Source organism: Balearica regulorum, chromosome 6, assembly GCF_011004875.1.
Source record: "Balearica regulorum gibbericeps isolate bBalReg1 chromosome 6, bBalReg1.pri, whole genome shotgun sequence".
NCBI lineage: Eukaryota > Metazoa > Chordata > Aves > Gruiformes > Gruidae > Balearica > Balearica regulorum.
Window position 1 is genome coordinate 36766374 of NC_046189.1, and position 14150 is coordinate 36780523.

A 14150-nucleotide genomic window follows, 5' to 3' on the forward strand; every position below is an offset into this window, starting at 1 on the left:
ACTTTTAAATTCAATTAAGTTGCTTCAGTCATAAGTGATTATTGGCCACTTGGGACGCTTTCAAAAAATGGTATTTAATTTTCCAACTTTTTATTTTAAAATCCTTTGAATAAGACTCATGAGAAGAAAACCATTGAAATTTGAGACTTGTCTAAAATACTTATCTATTATACAGGAAAATGTTGTGGGCTTGGTTTTTTTTTTTTATATATGATCTGTTCTGTGTGAAATTACATCAAATTTAGTTCTGTTTACACGGGCAATGTGAAATTTGACCTAATGAAATCTGTCCCTTTGGTTCATTGGATTACCTCGCTAGGTGTAAATAACACCTTCTTAATCTGATTTTGACTGCAACAACATTGGAAGCGCAGTGACTTTCTCAAAATGGATCTGGAAAAAAAGTAACGCTTTTAAGCTGATTTTTAAAGCATTGTGATTGGAAAAAGAGTGGTGGTGAGATCTCTGGCACGATGGTTTTGGTACCAATGCCGTTGTCTTTCAGCAGACTTCGGCTTTCTCCAAGATGCCTTGTGTTCGCCAGGGAGCCGAGCGGGTTTGATGGTCGCTCCTTGACCGTTGGGACGTGTGGGGCAGGAAAGCTCCTTGATGGGACTTGCAGGTGAGACAACAGCTCCTCCCACCACCCTGCGGGAGGACAGGCTGGCAGGGCTGGGTTACCCCGCTCCTCCTGCTGTCATGGGCTCTGTTCCGCTGCTGCTCCTGTGGTGGCACCAGCCTGGGCTTTGCTTGAAGAGACTGAGACTTGATTGAAGTCAAAAGAAGTCAAAAGTTGGTTGTGGTTGGGTGCGTGTCTTCTTGGTGTTCAAGAAGCTCAGGTGTTAAACCTGTTACAATACTTGTCCCCTGACTGATCACGGCCTTTCCCTGTGAATTCCCAGGGCGCTCTGGGTGTTTCCGGAGCGATGTCTGTCTGCTGGAGGCCCTGGTTCATCCTCCTGAGGTCTGGAAACCCCAGCCTGGGACGTGGCTGTGCCGCAGCAAGATGTCGTCTGCCGCGGGGAGAATCCAGCTCCTGTTTCGATGAGAAACACTGAGCAAGGGCAGAATCGGCAGCGGGCTGCCGCTCTCCCAGCGCGCTCCTGGTTGGAAACCTCTTCTAATGCTGACCAACCCCTTTACTTTTAATGGACCTTGCACAATTATTAAACAGTTCATGATAGTCTTCGTCTAAACATGCACTTCACTTCTCAAACATCATGAAATGCTCTTGAACCTATCCTGCCCAGGCTTGTAGCACAGCTCACTGTAGCACATGCTTAAATATCTCCTAGAAAAACAAATTCCAGCTGGGGAAAAACGTTCAGTGATATATTGCAGCCCCTTGGTTTTACTTTGTGTCTTTATATATACAACACTTCAAAAAAAAAAAAAAAATCAAGTATGTCATAAGCAAGTGCCAGATTTAGCAAACTCTCTTTATTTACATACAAATACATGTACGCATATATTTGTATATGTACACATATTTAAGTGTATATACATATATGATTTCCACATACTCTACAATAAATAGCATGTAGGGTTTTCTTTTAATTGCCTACAGTGCTGAGTAAAAATACATGGCAATAAAATCATGGCTTACAGCTAAGTTACAAAAGCACCAACCACTGAACTCGTAGCAATAAATCCAAGCTTATATACAGCCAGAACGAGGACACGCTATACAGAATACAAAGTAGACCATCTTGTAGGAATCAACAGTCATAGACAAACTAAAAAACATCATTTAGAGCAGGAGAGACTCTGTATGAAATAAGATGAAGGAAAACATTTAGATTATTGATCAAACTAAACCACACATTTAAATTTGTCACCTAAAGAGAAAAAACAAATTAGCCAGTTACTTGTAGTATTTTTTTAACAGAATAATTTTTTTGTATGAGACTGTACCAAGGAAATCAGAATTAATCTCATGAATGAGTCTTTTTGAGCTGTCATAGTCATTTGTCTGGGTGCACACCACTCGCACAGAGTATTTTTATAGTACTTTAAGCTGAATGCAACTTCTTGGACCCTGCATGTAAGTTTGGAGGCAAAAAAAAAAGCCTCTGCAAAAAAGCACTTCCTCAGCCAGCATCTTCCACGGGACCTGTGACATCGAGCTGTCACAAAGGACTATGATAATGAATCGGCAACGGCGGCAAAATCAACACCCAACGAAAGCGCATCGGCCGGAGCTAACGGGGACGGACTGCCCTGGGACCAACCTCTGTCCTATTGACACAAAACCACAGCCAGACCCTCCCTTCTTACAACTGAGTGATGGAGTGATGCTGTTCTGGACTAGGGGAAGGTCTGGCTGAGTATCTTTGTTTGAAATCTGCCTTGTGAGGTGAAGATGCATAGATTTTTGTCCTCTTTATTTGTCATTGCTTATATTTTGACTTGAAGGACGCAACGCAATACTAAGGAAGACAACTGGGTGGCATTAAGCAGAAAGCTTGCGTTATTCCTGTATCATCCTTACGCTGTGATGCGTTCTCCTTGCTGCGATACGGTGCTAAGAGGGCTAGAGAGCAAGATAACGGCTTCCTTTACGTGGAAGCCAGCCCCCATTACCGTTTTCAGACTTAAACAGAGATTATCTTTTTCCGAGGTATGTATGTTCTCTATCACTGCAAAACTTGTACTGGTGTATATGGAAACGTTGGAGAAGAATCAAAACCAATGGTGACCAAGGAAGGAAGAAATGTACACCAAACCTGCACACCTGGTGGGTCTAATAAACTAAAGCTCATCAATGTCTAATTACATCATTGCATATCCACGGGTAAGAAGTCAGAAGGAAGAACTACTCACTCTTCACTTCAATGAATACATACAACTACTACAACTCATAGAAATGTGGATTCCTTTCCTTTTTTTTTTAATCCTAGAAATAGCACTTTCTCTTAGTATTTGGACTTGATTCCTTGAGCCCTGTGTGTGTGACATTCCTTATGAAATTAGCGGGAGAGCTGTTTGTTTGGATTTTGTATATTAGCAGCTGGGAGTCTGCTTCATCATTTGTTCTTTATATTGACATCTTCTAAAGTTCCCAATGAGAAATAGGATCCTACTAAGTGCTGTCCAATTCAAGTAAAAGACAAAAGCTCTCTGCCATCGAGTCTAGTTTAAAAAACTGTTTTTCCAAGATTGATGTTCAGTACAGACATAATTTTCTTTGATTTTTTTTTTTTTTTGTCATGTGTCTGCCTGGTAGTTCCCTTATTAATGATGAGAGTGTTAAAATGTAGTGGTCTCAAATGAAAATGATTGTTACATAAATAGTTTGATTATTTACGATACAGCACAAACACAGCTACAGTTTTTAAAGACTTTTTAACCTGATAGGAAAACATCTTCTTCTCCAGAAGGTTAATGGAAATGCTTATTTTTATGAGTGATGCTGTATCTCTAGTTACTCACAATTGTATCAGCCAGAGGACAAGTACGGAGTCTCACTATGGTAATTATAATCAGGACAGACCTTTTGCACCAGTTTGTAATCTACGCTGTAAAAAGCAATGTAAATGCAGATAACTTTAAATGGTTTGGAACACAACCAGGAGACATGGCTTTGAGTCTGCTCTTGATAGCAGATCTTTGAAGGGTCGAAATTGCACAAGGCAGTTTTTTTAGCGCGGTCTGTTTTTTCATACTCAATTCGGCAATTGAAGGACTTGGATTCCTTGGTCTCCAGTGTTGACTGTGGAGATGATTCAAACTCAACCACCTTGGAAGGTGGCACCAGGCTTACAGAAACATTTCCCAGACCCGTGGAGTTATGTCGGAAGTAAACACTGAAGGTCCCATTGCCGTGATCGACGATCTTCCCTGTGATCAGGAGGTTCAACTTAACAGTTTTGATGTTAGAGTGGAAATCGCCCCATCCAAACATTTTCTTGAATTTCCCAGTTTTTACTATAGGTCTGCGTTTAGTTCGTGCGAGGGATTCCTGAACCTCCGTGATGTTGGACAACCAATCCCAAAAGTTTTCTATGCTGTCAGAGTAGGACACCTGGCCGTGTTTCAGTACTGGAGATGGCTTAACAAACAGGCGTAAAGGATTGATGATCCTGGAGTGGACCACGTTGTCGACCAATGTCTCTGCAGCATCCTTGTCTTCCCAGTCCAACACGTCTGTGGCTTGTACAACTTGATTAGTGTCACAAAATACCTGTTTCAACACAGAAAGAATGGTAAATATAAAGTGTGAAAATAAAAATGTCAAGATACAAGAGGAGGCATCAATATTTATTTTTATACCAATAGGGTCTGAACCGGTCCAGCCAGGACTACTGTAAGGAGTAATGTCTTGCTGCCCAACGAAAGCTCAAGGATTTTACTCAAAATAGCTTACAGAAGATGCAAAAAACTCAGCGGGAGCTATCCACTGGGACAAATGGATAAATCTCTGCACAGGTCGAGGGCTGTGATATGTGAGAGCAGGCAGACAGCCTTTGCTCATAGGTTTGTTAGATTAAAAATGTACCTAAGGATGCTGGAAAACCTGAACAGCAACGTGGCTAAACAGCTAAAAGATGGAGTGAAATAGAGACACGGAATTTTCCATTCCCCTTTGGTTTTCTCCCCACTTAACCTCCCAACTAGTTTAGGCTTAAAATCCTGATGTACTCAGCTGTTCCTGGTGGCGTAATTGTGTGCTAAAATGTTTATTATACATTTGTCTTTTCTGGTCTTGCCTTTTCCATTTTTTTTCCAAACTGTGCATGCCTATTTGTGTTCTTAGTTTGAGACAGATCATGAAAATAACCCTATGTTTGGGTGTGTTGGTTTCAGGTACTAAGCTGCCTGTATTTAGCAAGACCTGACCTTCTAGAAGTGCCGAGCAATCCCGGCCGTAGAGCACATCTCATCATTTTTCAGAAATGTGACTAGACCAAGCACAGTCTAATGCAAAATTGCGTGCAATTGGAAGTAGCAAATAGCTACTTCTGGTAGCGACAGAACGGTGTGAGATTGTGGAGTCAAACATGCAGGTCTCTAAAGAGAAGATTTCTAATTTAATGTATAGACACATTGCCAATGTGTGTTTTTTTTTCTGGTTTGCATGACAAGGTTTTGGTAGCTAATGGGGTGGCTTCTGTGAGAACCTGCCAGAAGCTTCCCCCATGTCTGAGAGAGCCAATGCCAGCCGGCTCCAATACGGACCCACCACTGGCCAAGGCTGAGCCCATCAGTGATGGTGGCAGCGCCTCTGGCGTAAGAGAGTTAAAAAGGGAGAAAAAAACCCGACAGAGCAATTGCAGCTGGATAGAGGAGTGAGAGGAACAACTCTGCAGACCCCAAGGCCAGTGCAGAAGGAGGGGCAGGAGGTGCTCCAGGCACCGGCGCAGAGATTCCCCTGCAGCCTGTGGAGAAGACCATGGTGAGGCAGGCTGTCCCCCTGCAGCCCATGGAGGTCCATGGTGGAGCACATATCCACCTGCAGCCCGTGGAGGACCCCACACTGGAGCAGGTGGAGACACCTGAAGGAGGCTGTGGCCCGTGGGAAGCCCCGCACTGGAGCAAGCTCCTGGCAGGACCTGTGGATCCGTGGAGAGAGGAGCCCACGCCAGAACAGGTTTGCTGACAGGACTTGTGACCCCGTGGGGGACCCACGCTGGAGCAGTTTGCTCCTGAAGGTCTGCACCCCGTGGGAGAGACCCACGCTGGAGCAGTTGGTGAAGAACTGCAGCCCGTGGGAAGGACTCACATTGGAGAAGTTGGTGGAGGACTGTCTCCCATGGGAGGGACCCCAGGCTGGAGCAGGGGCAGAGTGTGAGGAGTCCTCCCCCTGAGGAGGAAGGAGCAGCAGAGACACCATGTGATGAACCAACCACAACCCCCATTCCCCGTCCCCCTGTGCCGCTGGGGGGGAGGAGGGAGAGAAATGGGGAGTGAAGTTGGGCCTGGGAAGCAGGGAGGGGTGGGGGGTAAGGTGTTTTGAGATTTGGTTTTAGTTCTCATTGCTCTGCTCTGATTTGCTTGCTAATAAATTAGTTTTCCTAAGTTGAGTCTGTTTTGCCTGTGATGGTAAGTGGTGAGTGATCTCTCCCTGCCCTTATCTCGACTCACGAGCCTTTCGTTATATTTTCTCTCTCCTGTCCAGCTGAGGAGGGGGGTGATGGAGCGGCTTTGGGGGGCACCTGGCCTCCAGCCGGGGTCAACCCACCACAACATTCTTCTGTGCACTGAGAGAGAAGTAGTGTTGAAAATGCAACAGGTCAGAAGCAGAATCCGTGTTTCAACAAGTCAGAAATGATCACCTAACTTTTTCTTTTTTGGTCCTTTAAAGCTTAAGTATAAGTTTTGGAGAATGTGTTTTCAGGGTTTGTTCTCTTCAGGACTGTCTGATACCATCACATACACAGAAAAACTTTCTCAGTTGCAATTATTCTTACAAAATGTGTGAACAGAAAGGAAAGGCGCTTAAAATGGAAAGAAGAACAGCATTGTACTGTCCTCATCCCCAAAACGCTGCCGCCTCTTCCTCCTGGCAAAATGCCGCGCTCGCTTCAGCACCCATCTCGCAGCGCCAGGATGGGGGAGGTGGGCTCCCAGCACTGCTACCGCACAGGATGGGGTTTGCACTATCCAGTTAACCACAGCGAGATCACGGGTGGAAGTTTGCCTAAAGCCGTCCAAACACGGAGCGCGTGCTGTCCTCCTCAGCCGCTGGAGGACACTCATTCATGGGGTGGGATTTTGTGCTGCCTGTCTCACTAGGGAAACGGCGATGCTGGGCTTGTTTTTCCTTCTGCTACTGATCCCAAAGGGGTCTTCGACGCCTTTAGTTCCTAACAGTGTTCATTTTCTATAATAGTCAATTGTTATTTCTATAATCTTTGATTTTTTGTTTCATCATCTGGCAAAGATCAGAAACTCCAAAGCCCTTGACCTTGGCTGGTTCCTGTTCTCTAGCAATAGGCTCTAAACCAGCGCCCGAACCCACCTACCACGTGCTCTTCCCAATCGTCCCTAATGCAGCAATTAAGATTGAATTTTGAATGACAGCCACCGCCACAACGTTCACAATTTGAATGTTGAAAGGTGGCCATCACTATCGCTAAATAAATCTACAGCTGGCTCTGTATGTATTGGCCAGGTGTGTCTCTGCAGAAATACATAATTTTCTTCTTTAGATTAGAAAGGGGGGGGGAAAGACAACAATGATCACTCGCAGCCTGAGACCTTGTACGCCAACTTTCCGCCTCTACGCTACGTTTTTTATGGCTGAGCTATGAACCCAGGAAAATAGGAGATTCTAATGGAAACAGTGACAGATGCTTATCTGTACCAGCACAAATAGCACTGTCATAACGGTGCTGGGGGAAGCATCGTTTCCGGTGTGATGGAAAGCTCCTGGTGAAGCAATGTCATGTTTATGCATGGTTCTTCAGCCGCTTCTAAGCCTGCTCGCAAGCTCGGAGTCAGCCGGGTGATGCCCAGAAGAGCTGGCCATCATCCCTGCCAGGGAAACAACGCCCCTGCTGCAGAGAAGTCACTCCGGTCAGATGAAACAAGAACCCATGCACACGCTCACCCATCCTTCACCCCAAAACTGACCTGAGGCCTTTAAAAGCATAAAAAAAGAGGCTTTTCTGCTGTGTTTCTAGATTCCAGCTGGGACCAGGGGCCTGACAGTGCTGAAATACCAGAAAGTTTTCTCTGTGTTTGCACGGCTAAATGATCTGCTACTTAACATGCTAACGACCACTCAAAACCGTGGGCGCCTATAGTTGGTATTGCTGTTAGCAACTGAGCCGGAGGGATCTGTGGCTGGAAATTTTAAGGAGAAATACATAGAAACGAAGCTGCTTGGTTCAGAGGACGTTCTAACTTTGGTTCTGTCTGCACCCAGCTCTGACTGTCCTCTGGCAAGGGCACAGGAACGCACACAAATTGTCCTGCTGGGCTACTTTTCTTTTGCAATGTTTATTGAAATCCATGCAATGGCTCTTCGGCTTTTTTCCTCCTCTCCTTTTATGAAGAGATCTAGAGGGCGTTGAGTCGTGTGTTGCTGGTAATACTCAGTGTATGTCTCTTCAGGGGGCTCTCACTCCAAATGAGATAGCAGAGCATTGCTTTCTGAACTGCTGTTTTCAGAGGGCTCTGATATAGAAAGAAGAAATATGTCGGTGTAAGGTTGGGGTGGCTGAAGGGTGGGAACCAGGCAGGTTGGTCACGTCAGTAAGATATTAGGGCACAATAATTTCAAAACCACGATGGTTGAATTGCAGAGTTGCACCGTGCTAAGCTACTAATACTTTTAATTATCCATGTGTTACACCGAATGAGGTGTAATGAAACATAGGATAATGAAACATGTCCCCGGAGCTACAGTGACGTGGACTAATTCATGTGGCGATGAAGCAGCTTTCATAACACGGGCATATGAAATCATTAATATGTCGAATTATAAGATGTAGTATTCCTGTGTAAGGCCTAGCCAGCAATCACTAGCCACTGTTGGAAGTCATACTTTCCACTAATTTTTTTCCTATTTCTTTCTCTCTTTGCAATAGTTTGCAGACTGCAGGATTCTCCGATCTCATGCAGCCTTAATTCTTGACTCTGCTTCACCCTCCTGCCATCTTGTCTCACTGATCTCATTGCAGGAGTGAGGCCCAGAGCCTGACAAAGTTGTCAGCTCGGTCGGTTGCAGGGAAGGTACTTTGCAGGCTCTGGGGAGTACATTTGTTGTGTTTTGCAAATGTTCAGTGCAAAGGTGTCTAACAAAGAACCGCCTGGTTCTGCTCAGTGCCCAGCGCAGGAGCAGGAATGAGGGTGCATTGTTCAGAAATGTGAATAATATTTGTGCTTTTTTAATGTAAAACCTTCTTTGTGTGTGCGCGCGGGCTGGTTTTTTTCTATTTTGAGTAACGCTTTCTGCAATATAGGAGAGCCAAACTCTAACACGCCATTTTCCTCTATACATTGCAAAGGCCCTTCGCTTGATGACAGCTTTTTTCTATTAGCAAGGATGGGCCGATGTTCTTTGTTCGGCTCTTTATTCACGTTGGTTAGCAATTTCCGGGAAATAAAATAAATGTGTATGAAAAGAATGCAGCACGTGCTGGAAAAACTACTTCCTCAGCATCTTCCTATTTCACTATAGTGCTTCTCTATAGTGGCGAATATTGCTAGTAAGGTATTTGAAAAAATACTACCTTAGAGAGGTTAGTGTATACATTTAAATAGATGGCTATTGCTGTCGTTCTCCTCTGCTGCACCTGCATTTTCCCATTCCCTCAAAACCATCAATTTCCAAACAGAAGAAATCACCTAATCTTTTTCCATATTACTGAGTCTGTAAAATGTCACCCAGTTACCCAAAAATTTCCATTAGACTGTAGATATTTTCCAGTAAGAAACATGATCTTGCACCTATCGAGACGTACAGAATCCACAACATGCCTTGCCGTTTTCTTTTGCTACGTTAACCGCAAGAACGGCTCAAACCAAACTATGATGTGCTTTGTATTTATGTAGTTTTAAACTTCAAACTGTCGGTTCTCCCTGTGCGCTTGTCTGAAAGATTGTGATTGCTCTTCAAAACCTTTTTTCTTCCATGAGTGATCCTGACCGCGGTAGAGCAGCACAGGGTTAAATAACGTTCCCTGTGAACTGTTTTTGAGAAGTGAGCATGCGTTGATGAGACACTCGTATAGGTAAGCGCTGCATTTTCTGTATTTGCCAAATAAATTTGGGTTCATTTGGAACTCGCTCCCACGCCTTTCTCTGTGGGCATGGCACTAAATACAAGCAGGTGTACCCGTGCAAGAGTTACTCGTTCTGATGCTTTGGGAATTTTATCCAGGTTATTCATCAATCACCAGCAATCATTTCTATAGCTTCAGCCCTGCCAGGAGTCGTTTAAAGACTCTCGGCAATTAGCTGAAATACATAGGTCTGTTGGGATGAACAGCTCTGAAGCAGCATTCGGCCGCTCACTGGTGCTGCTGTGAGCTTCTTATCCCGGCCATGGAGAGGAAGGGGTGGTAGGAAGGAGGTGGTACTTGGTAACCTGCCCTCACCCCCAGTTTCACCAGTGAAAAACTCGTACTGGAGGAGGCTTCCAGTGGTCTCCTCGCCCTCTGCTACTCCCATCCCTGAGGCTGTAGCTCACGGGTTTGCGTTTGTGTCACACCGCAGCAGGACAGGATACTTCTCTGGCTTCCTCGTGCTAATTTCGGTACAAGCCGGGTGCTGCAAAGATAACGCAGCATCATCGAGCGGCTGTACAAAAACCTCAGTTTGAAGGGGGTGTGAGGGGGGAAGAGAAATAGCTCTGCTTTGTCTGTTTGAAAATTCAATGATTTCAACACATTTATCAAATTTTAAATAATTTATGTCTTGACAGGCCTTATCAATTTTGCAAAGCACACACATTAACCAGATACAATGATCTCATATTAGCTTTTTCAGCATCTTACACTGGAGCCCAGAAAGATTAATAAAAACTCAGCCCGTCATCAATTAAATGGAAAAACATAAAATTGTGTTCCATTATAGCCTTTTTTTCTTTTTTTCTGTGCAAGAAAATGATGACGGGTTCTAATAATTCATTACAACAAGCTGAGCTTGAACTTTACTGATTATTAAATACGTTTTTCCCAAAGGCAGAGGCCGTGATGGGTTTTATGGCAGCAGATGTGATTGCTGTCAGGAATGCTTCAAGGAATTCAGGAATTAAGCAACACCTTCCTTCAGCAGGACTGTATAAAAGAACCATGTTTGTTCCATTTACAGCCTTAGTTTTTAGGATTTATAAGCCCGTGTGCTTTCATAATTGTAAGGTGGATTAACTTGCATTTACCACTGCAGTTTTTGCTAGGAATGAAAGCTGTGAATTAACAATTTAGGCTACGAAGCAGAAAAATCCTTAAGGATGTCTCAATCTTCAGCTGCCCAAACACATGCTCAGGTTTTTGCTTGGAAATTTTTGATCCCTTCTCCCAAAAATTCTGCTGGGAAGCTTTTGGATTTCCCTTGAGAAAACAAAATTGTGCAAGTCAGCCTGCCCCAAGAAACAAGGAGTTGCTTTGCACTGAATCAAAAATCTCCCATTTCCAGACAGTTCCTGAAATTTGCACTGGTTCCTCCTCCCAACTTTTCCATCCGTGGCAGCTCCTAGCCAACTGGCCCCCGTGCTGACGTGAACTGGACAACAGTAGCTGCAGCGATTGACAATTGAGTGTGTACTCTGTTTTGTAGGCAGCATGTAACATCCTGCCACGGTTTGGAGTGTAGTTTGTTTTTTTTTTTTCCTCAGAAGGCTTATTTTAAATTAGATAAGTATAGAGGAGTTGATATAAGCTACTTATTAGAAATTGGTTTGGTTAGTTAAAAAGTGTATGTGAACACCTGAGGGCCTGACAGCAGGGTATGTGGCTCTCATACTGGGAAAATAACAGGAGAGCTCCAATAAAATACAGCTTTCTTCTGTATTTTATTTCAGTTGTGAAAAAAAGTACAAAAGTGACTTGAAATATTTGAGATGAAGGGGCTGCTAAAACATGGCCACGTATTTGGCTGCTTGCTTTACTTCCTGAGCCGAATTCTTCTGCCGTGGTTATGGTGCAGCTGATGAGGGACCCCGAGGTGCTTGGGGTGACTGTCCCCTTCCGGGGGGCTGCAGGCTGCCGAGGGTGCTCCCCCGGTCCTGGTGATGCTAACTACCTGCGCGGCAGCCCGGTCTGACCCACGAGGAGCCCGTGAGCCGTCCGTGTTGCATGTAGTCCTCCGAGCACTGGGCAGGTGGGAAGGAACAGAGTAAGCAGGGATGTACTTTTGTCCGAACTTCAAAAAACAAAAGAAATGACAAAAGACATCTCAACTGGAGGTTGAGAGTGGGGTCTTTGTGTCCTCCGCAGCCCTGGAAGCAGTGCTTGCAGTTTGCAGCCTGGAAAAGAGGAGAGGTACGAGCAGCATGCCGGCCAAAGCAAGACCCAACTACTACTGCGAGTCCTGCCCGTTAGCTTGATTGGTTGAGCAACCCCAGTTTTGTTACGCATTTGTCAAAAGCTGGGAATTAATTATTTCCCCATGTAAATGAAAAGACTCCACCGAAATTGCCGTCACCATTTGCCCGTGCTAATGGGGGTGGTGGGAAGTAAATACTCAGAAGAGAGGCTGAACCTTGGAAGCGTGGATGCCCTTGCTCTCCAGGCACCTGAAACGCTTTCCTACACTTGTACAACCTCTCCTTTGTTAAAGTGTAAATAAATAAATAGTAGTTGTTGTGACTGGCTGTCTCTCTCCTGTGGGCGATGACAGACTCTTTGAGATACTCTGGGGCAAAGATAAAAGTCAAGTTGGAAATTCAGAGTTTGCGTGCTTGATTTCTGTATCATTTTAAAATGGATCCTAAAGAGGGACTGTGGGGTTCACCGTGCTAATTTCTGCAATGATATCCTTTACGGGGGGAAACTGCAGAGCAGGGGGTGGGTTTTCAGAAGCACTGATCTCCAGCTGGATGCAGGCAGAATACCCAGACTTTGCAGAGTCCCCCACTCACGTTGGGGGGGTTAAAATTTGGAAAATTTTAAAGGCTAATGCAGCTATTGCTACTTTCTTTCACTTGGGAAAGGTGGACAGAAATCCTCTGTTCAATAGCTAATATAATTGGATTGCTTTAAAAATTTTGTCCTGTCTCCTGTAGTTAAAACTAAAATGACAAGCTGCTTCAGCAGAAAAAAAAGCCTTCATGATCGAACCTTGCAGCCCATTAAATTTTCTGCTTGTAAATGAATCCTACAAAGAGATTTCCCCCCCTGCGGAGGGACGCTGTACTAGCATCCCCACCGACAGAAGGAAAGCGATCGTCTCTGTACTGCGTCCTGCTAGCAGTCACTGGTGATGGGGCTCCCTCCAAACCATCGCTCTTTGGGAAAGTACCAGAGCGGCATAGAAGCAAAGTGATGGCAGGAAAATGAGGAATGACAGAATAAAAATATATATCAATATATCCATTGTGAATATTAATGCTTTCTGATGTATTGTTGTCTGACAGTCAAATACTGCTAAACACAAGCACACACTTATATACCTGAAAGAGACACAAAAATAAGGATGAGCCTGAAGCTTTCCCTCACTTTTTAGCCTTTTCCCTTTCAGACTGTCACAGAAGGGAAGTCAGAAAACATAAATTGGAAACATGAAAGCCAATGTGCGACTCAGCACTATTTTTCCGTCCTGTAATCTGGCAAGTGCCTCTTCTGTTCTCACGCCAAGCGTGCGAGGAGCTAATGAAGTGTGGTTCACGGCACACCGCTGAAAGGTGCTTTGCCATTTTTCCTCAAAAGATCTGAGAGAGAAAGATCTCTAGCTACATCTGTACATACCTAAAGGCTAGGGAAGGTAACAGGTAGAAATCTTTAATGAGCATTTGAGATGATAACATTCAAATAACCCAAAGACAAAAATACAAATCTAAAACGAAGGGGTATGTTGGGAGAAGTTCCAATTCAGGCTATGATTTCATTGCATATTTTTAAACAAAACAGATACTTCAAACTCAGTATCATATTTTACAGAAAAAAAAGAATCACTTTAAAATTCTCCAGTTTTTGTAAGAAAGCAAAATAGTGTTTTACTAAAACAGCATTTCAGTAAAGAAACAAAATTGGGAGGAAGAAGCAGCTGAAGAAAAAAAGAGTGAAAAATAAAAATAAAGCCTGCAAGGATTTCCTTTGTCAAAAATATATTTGTGAAAAGTATGTGCCATCTTTCCCACAACCCTGATGAGCAGTTTTAGGTTATATCTGAAGTGTTCCCTCCAGCCTCAATTGGACAAATTGTTTATAGCATAGATAGCCTTTAAATGATACCCATGCACTGAAGCGATCTACCTTTTTGCCAAGAGAATAGAAGATGTGTTCTGCGAACTGCTTCTTGCCAAAAAAATGTGCACAAATTCTACTCATGAAGACTTCACCTCTTTCTACTTGTTTGGGGTTTTTTTCTCTAAATCTAAAATAGAGATCTTTGAGATAGATAGAAAATAGGTATCTTTCTTATTTGTATGTTTGTAGAGGAACAACTCATATAATTTGGTCTGGTATTATTAAGTAGTTTTTCTCTTTGCTGTATATGAGACATGCAGCTCTTTTTGAAGGGTGGAGAAGTAACATAAATGT

At 43.9% G+C, this 14150-nt stretch overlaps 1 protein-coding gene across 1 annotated transcript in view; it reads right to left on the minus strand.

Moving 5' to 3' along the window:
• Positions 1-1421: 1421 nt before the first annotated feature.
• NXPH2 (neurexophilin 2) overlaps positions 1422-14150 on the minus strand; it is a 41570-nt gene continuing 28841 nt past the window's right edge. The window contains exon 2 of the mRNA XM_075757243.1: positions 1422-4183. Within this exon, the coding sequence (XP_075613358.1) occupies positions 3440-4183 (744 nt within the window). The 3' untranslated portion in view covers positions 1422-3439. The remainder of the gene's footprint in view (positions 4184-14150) is intronic.